Source organism: Natator depressus, chromosome 9 (assembly GCF_965152275.1).
Source record: "Natator depressus isolate rNatDep1 chromosome 9, rNatDep2.hap1, whole genome shotgun sequence".
Classification (NCBI taxonomy): Eukaryota; Metazoa; Chordata; order Testudines; family Cheloniidae; genus Natator; species Natator depressus.
In genome coordinates, this window is record NC_134242.1 from 315,095 (window position 1) to 335,455 (window position 20,361).

At 42.7% G+C, this 20,361-nt stretch overlaps 1 protein-coding gene across 35 annotated transcripts in view; it reads right to left on the reverse strand.

Annotated features, from left to right (window-relative positions):
* The window catches only part of DLG1 (discs large MAGUK scaffold protein 1), a 428,909-nt gene that overhangs the window by 144,883 nt on the left and 263,665 nt on the right, over positions 1-20,361 (reverse strand). For 34 of the 35 annotated variants that reach the window (XM_074963286.1, XM_074963276.1, XM_074963269.1 and 31 more), the window contains one exon: positions 18,625-18,769. The exons of the other annotated variant lie outside the window; for it this stretch is intronic. In XM_074963286.1, the coding sequence (XP_074819387.1) occupies positions 18,625-18,769 (145 nt within the window). The remainder of the gene's footprint in view (positions 1-18,624; positions 18,770-20,361) is intronic. 35 annotated transcript variants of the gene reach the window in all.

Consider the following 20,361-nt stretch of genomic DNA (forward strand, 5'->3'; position numbering starts at 1 on the left):
TATTCCAAGACTACAAGATGTCTGTCTTTTTAGTCAGCAAATTGTTTTCTTCAAAGGGCAGATCCTCCACCGTGGATTGGACTTCTTTGGAAAATCCAGAGGATTGAACCCACAGCACTTGACACATGACTATAGACAGCGCCATCGAGCAGGAGGCTGTGGGTATGTTTACACTGCAAAAAAACCTTTACGTTTACACAAGCACACAGCAGCAAGCCTTAGAGCCTGGGTCAACTGACTCGGGCTTGTGCTAAGGGGCTAAAAAATAGCAGTGTAGATGTTCCCACTAGGACAGGAGCCTGGGGACCACCCTCCTAGCCAGATTGCAGAGACTGGGCTTCAGCCCAAGCTGTAACGTCTACACTGCTATTAGACTAACAGATTTATTTGAGCATAAGCTTTCGTGGGTAAAAACCCCATTTCTTCAGATGTTAAGGTGCCACCGGACTCCTTGTTGTTTTTGTGGATACAGACTAACACGGCTATCCTGATACTTGTACACTGCTATTTTTAGCCTGGTAGTGCAAGTCCATATCAGTTGACCCAGGCTCTGAGAATCACTGTTGTGGATTTTTGTTGTTGTTTTGTGCAGTGTAGACATACCCATAAGCTGCTGCATCAACCGAGGCCTGCAGGGACCATCTGGTAAGCAATTTGCCCTCCTTGATGAGTGCATTGAACTATAGCTTTTCCTCCTGTGGGTCTTTGTCAGTGAATTCAGCAAACTTAGTATAATTAATAAAATCATACTTTTACATTACTTCCTGATACACTGCTATGAAGAACTGTAAGCTGGTCAAAGTACTGTACAAACTTTTATCCCATAGAGGTTTAAGCGTTTAGCTTCTTTATCAAAAGGGACGCCTATAGTATGAAGGTGTCTGCCTCTTTCAGCGACTGCTTGAATTACTAATGAATTCAGAGCAGGGTGTGTAAATAAAAATTCTGCTCCTTTAGATGGCATAAATATTTCTTCTTCATTCTTTCTGGCGTGGGGCATATGTGGCTGGGGTTTGCCAGACCACTGCAGCTTGTTCTAAGATGGCCTCATTAATGGTCAGTGTCATTTTTCTGGGCCCCACGCACTGGAGAATCTCTAGCAGTTTGAGGAGTGACCCTCACTTCCCCCAGAGGGATGTGAAGTGTGTCTGTGAGCCTCTTTAGCAGGTGTTGAAATTGCCTGTCGTCATCAGGTGATGAAGGGGAGCACAGTGCGACCACCTCCTCTGGGGATGACAATAATAACCCTGTGAGAGCTAGTGGTTCTCTCAAATCTGCTTCTTTCTCTTCCTCCATTGGCTCATTGGTTCAGGATCCTCTCTGTGAAGACGGGGCTGTTTGGATTTCCAATCAGATTTACAGACTTGGAATATTGCATGCATGAGTTCCACAGGCCCCAGTAAGGCCAATGCAAGGGGTCATATCAAAATTGAGGTGTTCCCCATGGAGTAGGGTACTGATGGTCCCAAAGGGCATAATCTCTCCTATGACATAAGGATGGTGCTCAAGAGACTCTGGATCCTTTATCTGGACTGACCCCTTGTCTCTACAGGAGTGATGATGTTCTCCCATTAACACCCAACTTTCAGAAGAGGCGACAGCTTCCAATTACATGGGCAGGTCCATCAGTAAGGGACTTTGTTATGCCCTGGCTGGCAGAAGATACCAGTGGACGACTCTCCCTTCCATGCACCCTCTGGACCGATGGTGTGGAGATTTTTCTTGTCAGGATTGGTTCCAACAGGATTGGGGATTCTGAGTCCAAGATGATGTCAATATCCTCAGGAGTGGTGTATCTATCCCCCGCTGCGAGGGAGTGGAAAAGACGACTTTCTTTTTGTGGAACTGACAGAGTTGGTCTGTCATGGTCATCGGTACTGACAACTCCATATCATGGCACAACAGCAGTGTTAGTGTAGGAGTCATCCATTGTTTCTCTCTTGCTGAAACTGGGGAAAGTCCTGCATTTGAGACTAACACTGGTGTCGGGGAACTCTTGCTCTTCAGGCTGGGAGACTGGTACCGTGCTCTTTGTGAGCTCCTGGCACTCCCATCCTTGAGCATGGATTCTCACCTGACTTGGAGGATGTTGGAGAAGAGATCCTTTTCTTGGATGAAGACCCAGAGGGGGATTTCTCTCACGTCTTGTGAAAGTGTTTCATAGCTTCCTTATGTCCCTGTTTGGAGTAGTCCTTAGCACTACTCTTATCAGCCCCAGACCAGATGTCACTGTGCTCAGAGGAGCACTTTTTGATGGCTCTGCACAATGTATGGGGGGGTCTTATGGGCCAGGGTCAGACTGTGGGGTCATAGCATGATCCATTTGGAATCTCTGAAGGCTATACTCATGGGCTTGACTGAGGTATTGCCTGATGACTGCGAAGGCCCATGGACACGAAATGCAGTTTGTAAATCCTGGGATGCTAGTCATCCCATACAAGGGATTGGGGGGCAGGAAGACCACCAAAGCTCTAACCACTAAAAATGAGATTAAACTATAAAATCTATCTAAAGCTGTGTATTATCTAGAAACTATTTAAAATATTTACTGTTTGATGCAGAAGCAGCCAGCAAATGCAGTGGAGACTGAAGAGGTTCCATTTCTGACCATGGTCAGCAGAAAGGAACTGAAGAGGAAATCAGTCCACACTGCCCCTTATACAAGCAGGAGAAGGGCTAAGGCACGAACCAACAGACTGATAGCAAGAACTTTCTGGTCTCAGGTGCACCAAGAGCATGCGCAGCCAGAGCAACACACATACGGACCATCACTTAAAGAATAATATGTAGTATTCTCATTTTCAGATTGGGGAAACCGACTCAGAGATTAAGCATTTAGGCCAAACCCACACAGCAAATGAGAAACACCACTAGGATTGGAATTTTAAAGTTCCTGGCACCCAGTCCTTTGCTCAATCCACTAGACCATTTCTGGCTCACACTGTATGTCAGAAAGTAGAATATATGTAAATTATTTACAATGTAGATTAAATCTGTAATCAGTAACGTAGTTCACCACAAGTTTAAGTGACCTTCTGTTCTAGGTGAAAGTATCGATTATTTCCTACTGCAACCCCATTCCAAAAATCATTCTCCTCTTTCACTGCATATACTATCCCTTTAAAGACCTCATCAGTCTTATAGATATTCTATTCCCTAGTCTCTTAGCATGTTTCTCATCATATTATTATATTGGTATTAATGGCAGCTGCTGAAAGTGGATGACAGGCTTGCATAATCAATATACTCTGTTGCAGTCTGTTTTGCCTAACAGCAGCATTGACTACTGCTACACATCAATAAACTCATTTGTTGATTACAACAAATGAGGGAACAGCTAAAAGCTGCTTATGAGTCAGGGACAGAAAATGAAAATCACTATATATATATTATATATATACACATTTGTATGCACAAATAAGGACATGTTACAGTAAAGAATGTACTAGTCTGGCACGCAAATGTACTTATTTTATAAGGCACTGAACAACAATAAAAAGGCCAACTGCCTTTCTGTCCAACCCTAACACAAGTAAAATACCTAATTTTGCAGACTGGTACAGAAATGTATTCACACGGAATATATATTGATATGAGAATATTTTAAGTTTACAATATTTCTTATGAAACCCACACCACAGATACATTAATAAAATACATGCTTGGTAATTTATTATTCTTAAAAATTAAAGACAACAATCCTACAGGTCAAGATATTAACTTTTTAAAAAAGCCTGCAAACTACAAGTTACAGAAATACTACACTGAAATTGAATGTCTAACGACAAGTGTTTTCTTTTCTACTGTTCATTATATTTGCATTTAGCATCAATTTGGAGGGAAAAATATTGCAGTATTTAATAAGTTTTGTGTGAAAAACTGCTTAAGGTTCTTCTTAAATATTACTCAAAAAATGAATGCATCACATATACAAATATACATATACAAATTCCCTTACTCCGCTGGCCAATTTTTTTCGGAAGGGTAAATTTTGCAATTTTGGAAAGATTATTTCTCTAATTCAGCGACAAAAATAATTTGATTTTAAAAAAATGAAAATTGAAGATATTCACAGTTATTTATGTAGGCTATGTTTATCTGTAACTCTTATTTTAAATATTATTTTAGTTTAGGAGTATAGAGGAGATCCATGTTTAGCTGGAAAGGAGACATAAGGACAATTTAAAAAAAACAAACCCAAGCAAGATGATTTATAGGAAAATCAGAAGCTAGTTTATAACAATAAAATTTTATGAAGCCCTTAATGAAGAACTATTTCCCAAAACTTAATATAAATGTGCAACTTTAAATGGTAATTGCTTAGAACCAATTGGATGTTTTATGATAAATGGAGTGAATTCCTAAAGTTAACCCAAACAGTAATTGGTAAAGCAACAAATCCAATTCAGCGCTCTTTAACAATGCCTCATTTTTATAGGAACATGAAAGACAGAGAAGATGAAAATTGAAACCTGTGTGTTGCCCATTCTGTGTGACTGATATACAGTTCCATAATTATTATTTTTTTTAAACTTTGCAAAGTGTATTATTGAGACATTATTTTTTGCTTTGTTCTACTTCTATCATAGAAATTCTTACATACTAGCATGCTGACCCTTTGTACATCTAGCACCTAAATGAAATGGTGCCAACAATTTTGGTGGGTTTTAACGTAACTGCCACCATTTCATTTCTTCTCCATCACAAGTTCCAAGAATGGGATGTGAGGCAGAGGGGAAGAAGGGTAGGTAGTGCACTACACATAGGGACAACACATCTTGAAGAACTCCAGTCATTTCCATGTGAGCACTCTCTCTTTCTTTGAGTACTTGTCTCCATGCATAGTGAACTTCCAGTGATTCACAAGCAAAGCTCCCCTTGAGGAAATGGGTGCCTGGAGTCTTGTCTCACAGATCAATGAAAGACTGCTCTGCTCAGCCGGTATCCACAGCATCTGCCTGAGCCAGGGCATAGTGCTTTGCAAAGCTATGTGTTGGGGTCCACATCTGTGCCCTGCAGATGCCGGTGGTGGGGATACCTCTGAGGGATTGCTACAGAGGTTGCCTGGGGTCTTGTTGAGTGTGCTCTCACACTGCCCCCAAGAGGGACCTTGTTCAGTTTGTAGCAGAGCACTTCTAGAACAGCACTCCCCTCTGCAGGAAAAAGGCCAGGGCCCTATGCACATCTAAGACATGCGAGCTTATGTCCTCCCTATTGAGGTAAGGCTTACGATAGAAAACAGGTAGGTAGGTGTTCTGACTGATGTAGATGTCCAACATGACCTTGGGGATGAATCTGGGGTGTAATTTCATTGACATCTTGTCCATGTGGAAGACCATGAGGGAGAGGTCTGCCAAGAACACCCCCTAAATTCCCTTACTCCGCTGGCCAATGTGATCATGACTAGGAATGCCACATTCATAGAAAGATGCAGCAGGCAGCATGATATCAACAGTTTGAATGGCACCCTACTAGAGTTAAGATCCAGTTCAAGTCCCAAGCCAGTAGAGGCTTCATTGCTGGTGGAAACAGTCTAACTAAACCCTTCAGAAACTGGTACACAACCAGGTGCAAAAAGCAGTATAGCTGTCCCCTGATGGATGAAACACACTGATGGCAACAAAGTGCACCCTCAAGGATCTGAGGGACAATTCTGAGAACTTTAAAGTAATCCAGCACATCGGATGACCTTGTCAACAGTAGAGAAATTCCCCATTGGTCACACCAGATCATGAAACTCTTCCACGTTCCATCATAACATTTTCTGGTGGAGCCTTTCCTGCCTACTCCTCAGAATGGCTTGAACATCCACTGAGCAAGATCTCTATAGATCCAGTATCCAACCAAATACTAAACTGTTGGGTTCAGCACAGATGGGGAATCTTCCCCCCATCCTGGGTCAAGAGGTCCCACAAAAGAGGGAGATGGAGAGGAGGCTAGGCCTACAAGTGAAGTAGCCTGGAGTAGTGGAACTGAGAAGGCTACCCCAGTGCTATAAGAATTACCTGTGCCTCAAACTGTCTCATCTTTCTCAAGATCCTCAGCGAAAGAGGCATTGATGGGGCACTGAAGAGGCATATCTCAGGGCCTCTGACCATCACATGAGAAAAGCATCCCTGAGTGAACGTGGGCTGTGACCTCCCCAGAGCAGAATTCCCATCACTTCCTACTGATGTCTCAAGCAAATAGGTTTGTAATTGCACAACCCCATTCCTGAAACCCTTCCTGTAGAGTTAGGCTACGGAGCACCTACTCATGATCTATGGAGAAGCGTCTGCTGAGGGAATTGGTCAGGGTGTTTTGAACTCCTGGCAGGTGGATGGTAGTCAGAACTATCGATAGAAGGATGCACCAATTACAGAGCATGAGGGTTTCTATGCTGTGAGAACTTCATCAAATTTGTTGATATACCAAACTGCCATCATGTTGTCCACAACACCTGGATCAAATGGCCTGAAATGCATGCAAGGAAGTGCTCACAAGCAATCTAAACTGCCTTTAACTCCAGCACACTGATGAGGAACATCACTTTTGGCTGAGTCTACACGCCCTGAGCCACATGACCCCTCCAAATGGGCTCCCAATACAGCAGGGATGCATCCGTGGTCACAGTCCTCATTGGCAATGGGACGCTCCCCACCCACCTTCTCCCTGTCCTTAAGAACATGAGAATGGCCCTACTGGGTCAGACCAAAAGTCCATCTAGCCCAGTATCCTGTCTTCCGACAGTGGCCAGTGCCAGGTGCCCGAGAGGGAATGAACAGAACAGGTAATCATCAAGTGATCCATCCCCTGTCGCTCATTCCCAGCTTCCACTAATTACGGGAATCTATGACATTTCAAGGATGTTTTTCTAAAAGAGCTGCTCTTGGAATTATTTTGGGGAAGTTCTATGGCTGTATTATACAGGAGGTCAGACTAAATGATCACAATGGTCCCTTCAAGCCTTAACATCTATGAAGGATTGAGATCAGCATGTCAAGGCTGTGTCTGTCCTTAACCATGCCTGCAGACAAGGAAGGTGGAGCCTTGCAAATAGGGTCACATACATGCTTGCAGCCACATGCCCCCACATTTTACTGATGTCCTGGGACACAAGATTTGCTGTATAGCTCAAAAATTGTCTGAAAATGGTCATCCGATAAGTATGCCTGGGCTGAGACTGCATCGAGCTGCCCCCCAATAAATTCTATACTTTGTGCTGGTTCCAGGGTGAATTTACCCAGGATAACCCTGACACTCAGCCTCTCAACACGGCCAGGAGTGTGGCAGTTACCTGCCATGCTTCCTGGTAGGACAGACCCGTGAAAATCCAGTCATAAATTTAAAGAAACACTACTGCCCTGGGTGACAACTACAAGTACAGGGGAACACCCTGTACTGATAGTGCTTTCAGCCACCACTAAATCTCAAGAATCTTGAGTGCACTGGGCAGATGTGTATGTGGAAATATGCTTCCCTGAGATCAAGAGCTGTGAACCAAGCTCCTGAGTCTAGCAAGGGAATAATCAAAGACAGGGTAACCATCCTGAACTTCAGGAGATGGATAAACGTGTTCAGCTTCCTAAGGTCCAAGACAGATTTCCATCCTCCCTTCTTTTCAGGGATGAGGAAATATTTTGAGTGGAACCCTCCCTCCCCGTGGGGGGAACTCACTCTATTGCTCTTTGTTGCAAGACAGACTCTACATCTTGTAGTGAACCCTCTCATGGGAAGGGTGCCAAAAAGGGGTGGGGAAGAGAAGGAACAGACGAGGAGTCCAGACTTGTTGGAATGGTTGGTGCAAAGCTCTTGACAACCTTTTCAAAATGTTGATTTGGTAGCCTGTGTTGGCAAGGATCCAAAGGAAGATTGCCCTGGGACAACACTCCTCTGCGTCTTTTGAAGCTTACGCAGCAGCTGATCCTACCACTGATGACAGAATACCAGAGGGTGGGCCTTTTCTATATTGCAACCTGTCAAACTTCCTTCTTGTTGCAGGCCTGTAGATACCCAGAGAGTGTAACATGGCCTGGGAGTCCTTCACAGAATGGAGAGACTTGTCTCTCTTTGTGCTAAACAATTTATCACACTTAAATGGAAGACGAGAAGGGACCATTGTGATCATGTCGTCTGACCTCCTGTATTGCACAGGCCAGAGAACTGCCCCAAAATAATTCCTAGAACAGACCTTTTTGAAAAATATCCGATCTTGATTTAAAGATTGTCAATGATGGAGAATCCACCACAACCCTTGGTAAAAATGTTTCAATGATTAGTTACTCTCACTGTTAAAAATGTATGCCTTATTTCTAGTCTAAAATTGTCTACCTTCAACTTCCAGCCACTGGATTGAGTTATACCTTTTTCTGCTAGATTGGAGAGCCCATTATTAAATATTTGTTCCCGATGTAGTTATTTATTGACTGTAATCAAGTCACCCCTTAACCTTCTCTTTGTTAAGCTAAATAGATTGAACACCTTGAGTCTATCGCTATAAGGTATGTTTTCTAATCCTTTAATCATTCTTGTGGCTCTTCTCTGAACCTTCTCCCCCTGTTTATCAACGTTCTTCTTGAACTGTGGGTATCAGAACCGTACACAGTATTCTAGCAATAGTTGCACCAGTGCCAAATAACCTCTCTTCTCCCACTTGAGATTCCTGTTTATGCATCAAGGATCGCATTAGCTCTTTTGCCTCATTATCACACTGGGAGCTCAAGTTCAGCTGATTATCCACAACAACCCCCACATTTTTTCCAGAGTCGCTGCTTCCAATGATACAGTCCCCCATCCGGTAAGGATTTACATATATCCATGTTAAAATACAGATTAGCTTGTACCAGTTTATCGAGTGAGCTAGATTGCTCTGTATCAGTGACCTGTCTTCTTCATTATTTACCACTCCGCCAATTTTGGTGTCATCCACAAACTTTATCTGTGATTATTTTGTTTTCTTCCAAGTCATTGATAAAGATGCTAAATAGTTTCTGGCTAAGAACCAATCCCAGCAGGAACCCACGGGAAACAGATCCATTCAATGATGATTCCCTGTTTAAAATTACATTTTGAGACCTATCAGCTAGCCAGTTCTGGATGAGGAGAGACATGAGGAGATCCCTTCTTCACCACAAACTTTGCCATAGACCTCACTGCAGTACCTACTGCATCCAGGATGGCCTGGAGGATGGACTGGTTACCAGTTCACTTTGTTGATCCGGGCCTGAAATTACTCTCTACTGAGACACCTTCTCAAACACAGTGAGACCGTTGTAAATTATGAAATCGTACTTGGCCATTAGTGACTGGCAGTTTGAAATCCAGAACTGGATGGTGGCCAATCAGTAGTGCTTCCTCCCAAAGAGGTCCACTCTCTCAGCCTCTTTTCATGGGCATACATCTTGTCTGGTGCTGCCTGCTACCGTTACGACCAGCAAATTGGGAGATGGGTGTGAGAAAAGCACTCTTCACAGGGACCAAATATCTCTCTTCTGACCACCTGGATGTCAGGCCTATAGTAGCTGGTGTCTGCCAGATCATCCTGGCCAGCTTGAGGATGGCCTTGTTAATTGGCAATGTGACGTTGCTCAGGATCCAATTGTGCAGGATTTCCAGCATTATATGCAGAGCCTCTTGGACCTCTTTCAGGGGAATATGGAGACAATCTGCCACCCTACTCAACAAGTCCTGAAAGGCCCTCTGGTCATCAGGCTAAGATGGGGGGCCAGGATCATCGTATCATCTGGGGAAGATGAGGTCATGGTCACGAGAGCCAGGCTATCCTCTACTTCTGGCTGGTCCTCCCTTTAAAAGGGTTGCCACTGGTCCAGGAAGGCTGAGGGAATTCCTCCTTTCCCCAGAGAGCCTTTTGCTTCCAGGGCTCCCAATCCACTCACTGTGGCTGTGTGGGGATGCAGGTCCCAAGGCCCCAATACTGCCATATTGGAGACTCAGACCCCAAGTGGGAAGGGCTCCAGTACATATAGAGTGGGTACTCCCTAGGCTGAATACTTTGATATCCTAGAGACCTGAGATGTCTGGGCTAAACTCATGTGAAGGCCCTCTTGGAAAATAGTCTGTGGACAGACCTGCCTGCCCCCAGTAGTCCTCAGCAGATTTGGAAGAGTGAGTTCAAAGGGGGAGCCCTTGGACTGGAGGAAGCAATGACCTGCCTCTACTTGTGGATAGTACCAATGGAGACCTCGCTTTGTTCTGGCTAGAAGAGGGAAAAGGGAGCTAGGTATCACACAGGGATGGTACCGAGCGCAATCTCCACACAGCAATAGTGTCTCCAGTTCCAGAAAGATTAGCAGGTCGTCCAGTGGGGGAAGGATGGCAGCTGGTCCTTTCCCTTCAGCCAAGCTGCCTGGTACTGCAAATACAGGCGATGACGCTGCCAAGCTCGACAAGGCTGCAGGAGGTGCTCTAGTGCTGTTTTTGGTACTGGCTGGCATTGAACTCTTGCCCTTGGTCAATGTCCCAGCACCTTGATCTTCAGCAGAATCAGATGGTACCAAGCTGGAATACAGGGTTCTCACTCAACCTAGAGTGAGACAGGGACCTCTGCCTTTTTTTGAGGACTTGGGAGTGTCTGTGTTCCCGTCTTCTCTGAGCCCGTGGGAGGTCAGGGGCCCTGCATCTGGTTGAAGCCATGCTCAAAGGGGCCCTTCTTGCCATTCTCAGGCCAATATACAGTTGGGGGTCTATCCAGTCAGAGTTCAGGTCTTCCCTCAAAGGCATGTCCATAAGGAAGATCTTGAGGTGCATCTCCCACAATTTCTTCATCCTCTGCAGAAACAACCTACAAATATTGCACCTGGATGGAATATGGATTTCTTCCAGGCACTACAAACATGAGTTGTAGTTGTCATTTACTGGGAAGGGGCACAGACAGATGACTCCGTTCTTGAAGCTGGTGGGAGGGGTATCTTTACTATACTCTCCACACTGGAAAAAGTGGGTGGGAAAAGAGGGGAACAACACCCCCAGAGAAAAGAGGATCCTACGGGCACCCCTACAAAAATAATTTTAATCATTAACTAACTGAAAACTATTTCTAACTATCGACAGATAAGAGCCAGAAGAGTATGAGGAGAGCAGGGGTGCGTGCACGGACCAAGCAGACAGTGCTAGGAAGAATTCTCTGCTCTCATGGGCATGCATAACCTGAAGTGCAGGACCCATAGAGACAAGAACTCAAAGAAGAATTACAGTTAGTCATGACAGCAGTACTTTGAACCCCTAGCAACTTGGTAAAGGTGTGGTGCCCTGTGAGTAACACAGTACTTGCCACACCTGATCCTTCAGAGGAAAGTGCAAGACACCTTGAAGCAGACAGTTGCAGAATAATGCACCCAAAAGGCGAGTTTCTTCTTAGCCCCCAAAAATTTAAAGGGCGTGTTATGGCCTGAAGTATGAAGGTTTAGATGCTGTCAGAAAAACCTCTTTTATTACTGTTGTGGCTTATTTTAATTAGTATTAATCCTTACTATTAAAACAAAATAACCCAAAACGCCACAATCACAAAACGTTAGTTAAAATCACCCTGGATAAGAAGGGAAGTGAAAGATGCAATAAAACAAATAAAAAATAACAAATGGAAATGGCAATAATTACAAATATGGAATTATAAAATTAAGACAACTGATAAAGTCAAATGTATCAAGGAAAAATCCATGGCCAGCAGGGCTGAGGACAATAAGAAGGAATTTTTAAAATATATCAAGAGCAGTAAATAAATAAATGGTTTCAGAGTAACAGCCGTGTTAGTCTGTATTCGCAAAAAGAAAAGGAGTACTTGTGGCACCTTAGAGACTAACCAATTTATTTGAGCATAAGCTTTCGTGAGCTACAGCTCACTTCATCGGATGCATACCAGTGCCTGGAGGTTCACTCCAGCAGCAGCCAGTAGCACCAAACAAAACACCTGCTACTGCCTCCTTCTTCAGTGCTGTTTCCCTGCATAGTTGGTCTGCAGAAGCCTAACTGAATGCCATGACTTATCGGGTGGGGGGTCCGAGTTCTGAGGTGGGTGTGGGGGGGCTGTTATTATTTTAAATAACCGAGGCTGCGGCTCCCGCAGAAAATTCCCTGGCCGGCTCCCCTGCTGCGGCCCGGCGGGCCCCGCGCTCGGCCGCCGCTGCTTCTTCTACGCCCCGCTGGCCTCTCTCCCCCACCAGGAGAGGGCCGGGCCGAGTGGACGCGTCAGGAGCCACTCCCCGGAGCTGCCGGTGGCCATTTTAATCCGCCTCCGCTTCCCGAGTGCCCGGCTCCCAGTGCTGCCTCCTCCCGCCGCTTCGCCTCCCGCCTGGATCCCTCCCTCTGCCTCTCTCCTTCCCCTGCCGGAGTGGGAGCGGAAGCGGGAAGGAGAGAGAAGTGAGGCGGGGGCAGGTGGCCCACTCCCAGACAGCGCTGGGAGACCCCAGGCGCCGCGAGACTGGATCGGGGTCAGGGAGGACTCCGGCGGGGGGAGGAGAGAGGCAGAGGGAGGGATCCAGGCGGGAGGCGGAGCGGCGGGAGGAGGCAGCGCTGGGAGCCGGGCATTCGGGAAGCGGAGGCGGATTAAAATGGCCACCGGCAGCTCTGGGGAGCGGCCCCGGCGGCTCCTGACGCGTCCACTCGGCCCAGCCCGCTCCTGATGGGGGAGAGAGGCCAGCGGGGCGTAGAAGAAGCAGAAGCAGCGGCGGCCGAGCGCAGGGCCCGCCGGGCCGCAGTGGGGGAGCCGGTCAGGGAATTTTCTGCAGGAGCTGCAGCTTCGGTTATTTAAAATAACCCCCTCCACCCCCTTGGAACTCGGACCCCCCACCCGATAAATCATGGCATTCAGTTAGGCTTCTGCAGACCAACTATGCAGGGAAGCAGCACTGAAGAAGGAGGCAGTAGCAGGTGTTTTGTCTGGTGCTACTGGCTGCTGCTGGAGTGAACCTCCAGGCACTGGTATGCATCCGATGAAGTGAGCTGTAGCTCACGAAAGCTTATGCTCAAATAAATTGGTTAGTCTCTAAGGTGCCACAAGTACTCCTTTTCTTTTTGCAAATAAATAAATAAATCCTAGCAATGATACAGGCTACATGCTAGATAGAGATGGTAAAATTGCCAGTCATGGTACAGAAAAGGCAGAAATTTTCAGTAAATATTGCTGTTCTGTATTTAGAAAGGAGGTAGATGATGTATTCATATCTAACTGTGATAATGAAATACCTTCCATGCCAACAATGACTAGGCAGCAGATTACACAGCATATACTCATATTAAACATTTTTAAGTTTGCAGAACTGGATAACTTGAATCCAAGAGTTTTAAAAGAATTATCCAAAGAGCTTTCTAAACCACAGATGTTAATTTCTGAAGTCTCTGAATACTGGGGAAGTCCCAGCTGACTGGGAAAAAAATTAATGTTGTGCTAATATTTTAAAAGGATATATGGGATGATTTAGCTAAATATAGACTAGTTAGTCTGACTGTGATCCCAGGAAAATAACAGAACAGCTGATTCGGAACTCTATGAAGAATTAAAGAATGCCAATTAATGCCAATCTACATTGTTTTATACAAAATAGATCTTGCCAAAGTACCTTGATTTCTTTTTTGATAAGATTACAAGTTTAGCGGGAAAAAGGAACTACACTGACCTAATATTCTTGGACTTCTAAAAAACATTTGATGCAGTGCTGCACGACAATCTGATTAAAAATCAGCACTATACAAAATCAATATAGCAAATGTTAAATGAATTATAAATGATTAATTGATAGATCTCAAAAAATAATTGTTAACGTGGAATCACTAGCAAATGGGCTATTTCTAGTGCAGTCCCACAGAAATCTAGTGTTGGCTCAATACTACTCAAGATCTTTATCAATGATCTGAAAAAAGATGGATCACTGGTGGAGTAGTAAATAATGATAACTGAAAAGACAAGTGAAACTGGGTATCAAGAAGTACAGATTTGTTAATGATTAGTGTAAACTTTTTAAAAGCTCCAAGTGTGCCTCTTGAAATCAGAAGATAAATATTGAGACACTAAAAATAAACAGACAAATATATTGCAAACATGTAATCTTGACATGGATACATTCTTCAAGCTAGGAACATTTCTCTCGTGAATAAGAGGATCTCTATCAACCCCCTTTTTCCCATTAATAACAGCTTTTCAGAGTAAAAAGGGGCTTTTTTATGTTTTATAACTGAAGTTTCTCTGATCTTTTATTTATATTTTTAGTCACACCATGCAGTAACGGTATGATTAAGAAATTTTAATATGTGGGCTGCCTGATTTGATGCCATTTATTTTTAAAGCTATATTAGGATTTCATTTTTCTCTCTTATGGTGTCACTATATTTTTCCTTTTAGAAAAGGGAACTACACAAAAATGAGGAGGTTAGGAAACGGAAATTAAAGGGTACAGTGCCAAGAATGAAATCTCTGCAAGCTGAGTGGAAACTTTTTAAAGACACCATAAGAGAGGCTCAACTTAATATGCCAAATTAAAAAACATAGTAAGAGAACCAAAAAACAGCCACCGTGGCTAAACAACAAAGTAAAAGAAGCAGTGAGAGGCAGAAAGGCATCCTTTAAAAAGTGAAAGTTAAATCCTAGTGAGGAAAATACAAAGGAGCATAAACACTGGCAAATGAAATGTAAAAATACAATTAGGAAGGCCAAAAAAGAATTTGAGGAAGTTAGCAATTCTGATGTAATAGTACATCAGAAGCAGGAAGCCTGCTAAACAACCACTGGGGCCACTGGAAAATCGAGGTACTAAAGGAACACTCAAGGCTATTGTGGAGAAACTAAATGAATTCTTTGCATCGGTATTCATGGCTGAGGATGTGAGGGATATTCCCAAACCTGAGCCATTCTTTTTAGGTGACAGATCTGAGGAAAGGAGGAGTTGTGGCACCTTAGAGACTAACAAATTTATTTGAGCATAATCTGAGGAACTGTCCCAGACTGAGGTATCATTAGAGGAGGTTTTGGAACAAACTGATAAACTAAACAGTAATAAAGTCACCAGGACCAGATGGTATTCACCGAAGAGTTCTGAAGGAACTCAAAAGTGAAATTGCAGGACTACTAACTGTAGTCTGTAAAGTCTGTAGTCAATCAGCTTTTGTACCAGATGACTGGAGGATAGCTAATGTGACACTAATTTTTAAAAAGGGCTCCAGAGGTGATCCCAGCAATTACAGACCTGTAAAACTGACTTCAGTACCAGGCAAACTGGTTGAAACTATAATAAAGAATAATATTGTCATACATATAGGTGAACATAATTTGTTGGTTTCAGAGTAGCAGCCGTGTTAGTCTGTATCCCTAAAAAGAAAAGGAGTACTTGTGGCACCTTAAAGACTAACAAATTTATTTGAGCATAAGCTTTCGTGAGCTACAGCTCACTTCATCGGATGCCCACAGTGGAAAATATAGTGGGGAGATTTTATATACACAGAGAACATGAAACAATGGGTGTTACCATACAGACTGTAACAAGAGTGATCAGGAAAGGTGAGCTATTACCAGCAGAAGAGCGTGGGGGGGGGACCTTTTCTAGTGATAATCAAGGTGGGCCATTTCCAGCACTTTACAAGAACAGTAGGAGGGGAAATAAACAAGGGGAAATACTTTTACTTTGTGTAATGACCCATCCACTCCCAGTCTTTATTCAAGCCTAAATTAATTGTATCCAGCTTGCAAATTAATTCCAATTCAGCAGTCTCTCGTTGAAGTCTGTTTTTGAAGTTTTTTTGTTGTAGTATTGCGACTTTTAGGTCCGTATTCGAGTGACCAGGGAGACTGAAGTGTTCTCCAACTGGTTTTTGAATGTTATAATTCTTGATGTCTGATTTGTGTCCATTTATTCTTTTACGTACAGACTGTCCAGTTTGGCCAACGTACATGGCAAAGGGGCATTTCTGGCACATGATGGCATACATCACATTGGTAGATGCGCAGGTGAATGAGCCTCTGGTAGTGTGGCTGATGTGATTAGGCCCTGTGATGGTGTCCCCTGAATAGATATGTGGACACAGTTGGCAACGGGCTTTGTTGCAAGGATAGGTTCCTGGGTTAGTGTTTTTGTTGTGTGGTGTGTGGTTGCTGGTGAGTATTTGCTTCAGGTTGGGGGGCTGTCTGTAAGCAAGGACTGGCCTGTCTCCCAAGATCAGTGAGAGTGAGGGGTCATCCTTCAGGATAGGTTGTAGATCCTTGATGATGCGTTGGAGAGGTTTTAGTAAAGGGAAATCGTGCCTCACCAATCTACTAGAATACTTTGAGGGGGTCAACAAGCATGTGGACCAAGGGGATCCAGTGGCTATAACGTACTTAGATTTTCAGAAAGCCTTTGACAAGATCCCTCATCTAAGGTTCTTAAACAACGTAAGCTGCTATGGGATAAGAGGGAAGGTGCTCTCATGGATTGGTAACTGGTTAAAAGACAGGAAACAAAGAGTAGGTATAAATGGTCAGTTTTCAGAATGGAGAGAGGTAAATAGTGGTGTCCCCCAGGGATCTGTTCTGGGACAAGTCTTATTCAACATATTCATAAATGATCTGGAAAAGGGGTAAACAGTGAGGTGGCAAAATTTCAGATGATATAAAGATAGTTAAGACCCAGGCAGACTGCGAAGAACTACAAAAGGATCTTTCAAAACTGGGTGACTGGGCAACAGAATGGCAGATGAAATTTAATGTTGATAAATGCAAAGTAATGCACATTGGAAAGCATAATCCCAACTATACATATAAAATGATGGGGTCTAAATTAGCTGCTACCATTCAAGAAAGAGATCTTGGAGTCATTGTGGATAGTTCTCTGAAAACATCCACTCAATGTGCAGCAGCAGTCAAAAAAGCGAACAGAATGTTGGGAATCATTAAGAAAGGGATAGATAATAGGACAGAAAATATCATGTTGCCTCTGTATAAATCCATGGTATTCCCACATCTTGAATACTGTGTGCAGATATTGTCGCCCCATTTCAAAAGAGATATACTGGAATTGGAAAAGGTTCAGAAAAGGGCAACAAAAATAATTAGGGGTATGGAACGGCTTCTGTATGAGGAGAGATTAATAAGACTGGAACTTTTCAGCTTGGAAAAGAGACGCTAAGGGGAGATATGACTGAGGACTTTAAAATCCTGATTGGTGTAGAGAAAGTAGATAAGAAGTGTTGCTTACTACTTCTCATAACACAAGAACTAGGGGTCACCAAATGAAATTAATAGGCAGCAGGTTTAAAACAAATAAAAGGAAGTATTTCTTCACTCAACGCACAGTCAACCTGTGGAAGTCTTTGCCAGAGGATATTGTGAAGGTCAAGACCGTAACAGGGTCCAAAAAAGAACTAGATAAATTCATGGAGGATAGGTCCATCAATGGCTATTAACCAGGATGGGCAGGAATGCTGTCCCTAGCCTCTGTTTGCCAGAAGCTGGGAATGAGCAACAGGGGATGGATCACTTGATGCTTACCTGTTCTGTTCATTCCCTTTGGGGCACCTGGCACTGGCCACTGTCGGAAGACAGGATACTGGGCTAGATGGACCTTTGGTCTGACTCAGTCGGGCCATTCTTATGTTCCTATAGTGTCACAAGAACCTTAACTGTACATTTCCATACTTCTACTCTGCATAGATTCATATACCACCCTCAACACTGTAAATTTTGAGAACTTTCCAGTGGAGCATTAAGCGATATGACGAGGCATCTGTCACATAAGGTTTATTCTCTAGCTAATGCTCTTCCCAAAAGATAATTGTGTCTGCAGTGATGTTGTGTCCCCACTGGGGAAAAGCAGAGAGAATGCTCACATGTTCAGAGTTAAGATAAATTGAAAAGAAAAATCTAGTTTCTGGGTTTGGAATCTTTTTTTGTGTGATAGTCAAAACAAATCTGTAAGATGTTTTACTCTTCAGTTACTGAGACGTTTCCCCTCTACCTTAACTCCAGCTTAATGTGTTTTGCTTCGTTTTTTGTCTGGGATTTATAATAATCATGTTAGAACTGAGACGAACTTCTGAAAAAATTGGAGACTTTCAATTTCAGATATTTATTAATGAATTTGAAAAAAAAACCCACGTTGCTTATTTACATCTTTGTATATTAGTTTGCCCATTAAAGAGAGACAGAGGAAATATATGCAAAGTTCAGATTTCACAGAGGTCTGAGGTGAAATTTGGATGCAAGAAAAACAAGCAAAATGAAAAGTTAAAATGTCACTAAATTCTACCCAAAACAATATTCTATCCCTTTACTCATTTCAAACACCACACCACGCACACACTGCTTTATGAACATCAAATAACGCTCACAATATCCATCAGAGGGAGGCAGTATTCCCATTATACAAATCTGATATTGAGACAAATATTAAGTCACCTGCCCTAGGCACAACAAGTCAATGGCAGACCAAGAATTATTACTCAGAAGTTCCTGACTGTAGACTCATGCTCAACATGCTAGCCCATGATGCCTTTCTGCTTAATTGTTATAATTCTTCTGATAACATTTTCATACCAATAAATAAAATTCTTAATTTTAAAACTTGAAATAAATGTTTAAAATATATTAAATATTTTGTGTTAACTAAAATTTTAAAGACAGATATGTCTATTAAGAGCTAAGTAGTAAAGACAAGCTAAACTTACAGTTTGTGATGTCTGGAGGGGCATAACTATCATTCATGAACATGCTGGTGGGTTTTGCAACTTTCAGATAAACAAAATCAGATGTGTTTTTTAAGGCAGTCACTGCTTCTTCATGTGTAACTTCTTCTAAGCAAACACTGTTCACCTAAAGATAAAGAATAAATGAACTCATCCTTAACATAAAACTGTAAGCTTTCATAAAGTTTCACAGAAAGTTTCTCTTAAACTTTTTGGAGCATTCCAGGATCAGTAATCCTTACTTTTGGTCCACAGATCTATTAGGTCTTACAGCACCATAGTTGATGTATGATGCTTTGTTTACAAATAGAGATGGCAAGTTCCTGAACAAAGAGTAATATAATCTATGTTGGACATAGCATAGCAAAGGATGGGCATACGTGGTTTTCAGATACTGGATGAATGAATGTTACTATGAAGAGCTTCCCATAAACATCCATGAATCTACTTAATTAGCCTCCTTCAAATCCCTCCTTAAAAACTCTCCTTTGCAGTGAAGCCTACAAAAAAACCTGACAAAGGTTAGGCCACTGTTGTATTGATACCACTGCCTGTCATGCTGACCAATACTGTCTCACTGTTTCCTTGTATTCCCCCATCTGATTGTATCCATCTTGTCTTCTACTTAGATTGTAAGCTCTTTGGAACAGAGACTGTCTTTGTTGTGTATCTGCACAGCACCAAGCACAATGGGGTCTTGTTCTATGACAAGAGGTCTTATACGCTATGGGGATAATAATAATAGTAATAATATATCAGAATTTGCTTTTATTATGAGGGTATCTAATTTATTCCTTATGAATACAGAATTTTTATGCATAGTAATTTTCCATTTTCCATGAGTTAATGTATTATAGTTATCTGAGTCACCAAATTCCTGAAGGAATTAAGGATTAAAGCGGCAGTCAGCACTGGAAGGTCAACTGAAGACAGACTATTCATATCCAAAACTGGTTGTACTGTTGAAGAGTCTAAAACTAAAATCAAATAGCCAGCTGTTTCTAACCTTGTATACAAAGTATTCATTTATTCCTGTTTTTTGTCAATCAACACAGTAATCTGATTTCACTGTATTTTAAATAGAAAGAGTCCAACCTAGGCTCATGATTGTCCCCTCAGTTACCAGCACATAAAGTACTTGAAACGGAAATGCCTCTTTGTCTAAAAGTATGTTTTATGTCAATTAGTAAACTGTAAATTAGTACATAGCAAATAGTGAACTGCATCTGGCTTGAAAGCTTCTGCATGAACCAAAGCCAAAATATTTAAGTATATTTGGATGTATGTTTTAAGAACACCAGCAAAAGCGGAGGATCTTTAAAGCACAACTTCAATCTGAAAAGAGATTCTATAAAATGGTACCATGGAGATCTAGGTTTTTCTTTCAGGGACTACCAGATCAAAAAGAAAAGGAGTACTTGTGGCACCTTAGAGACTAACCAATTTATTTGAGCATAAGCTTTCGTGAGCTACAGCTCACTTCATCGGATGCATTCAGTGGAAAATACAGTGAGGAGATTTATATACACACAGAACATGAAAAAATGGGTGTTTATCATGCACACTGTAAGGAGAGTGATCATTTAAGATGAGCCATTACCAGCAGGAGGGGGGGGGGGGAGAAAACCCTTTGTAGTGATAATCAAGGTGGGCCATTTCCAGCAGTTAACAAGAACGTCTGAGGAACAGTGGGAGGGGGGGTGTGGGGGGGGAATAAAC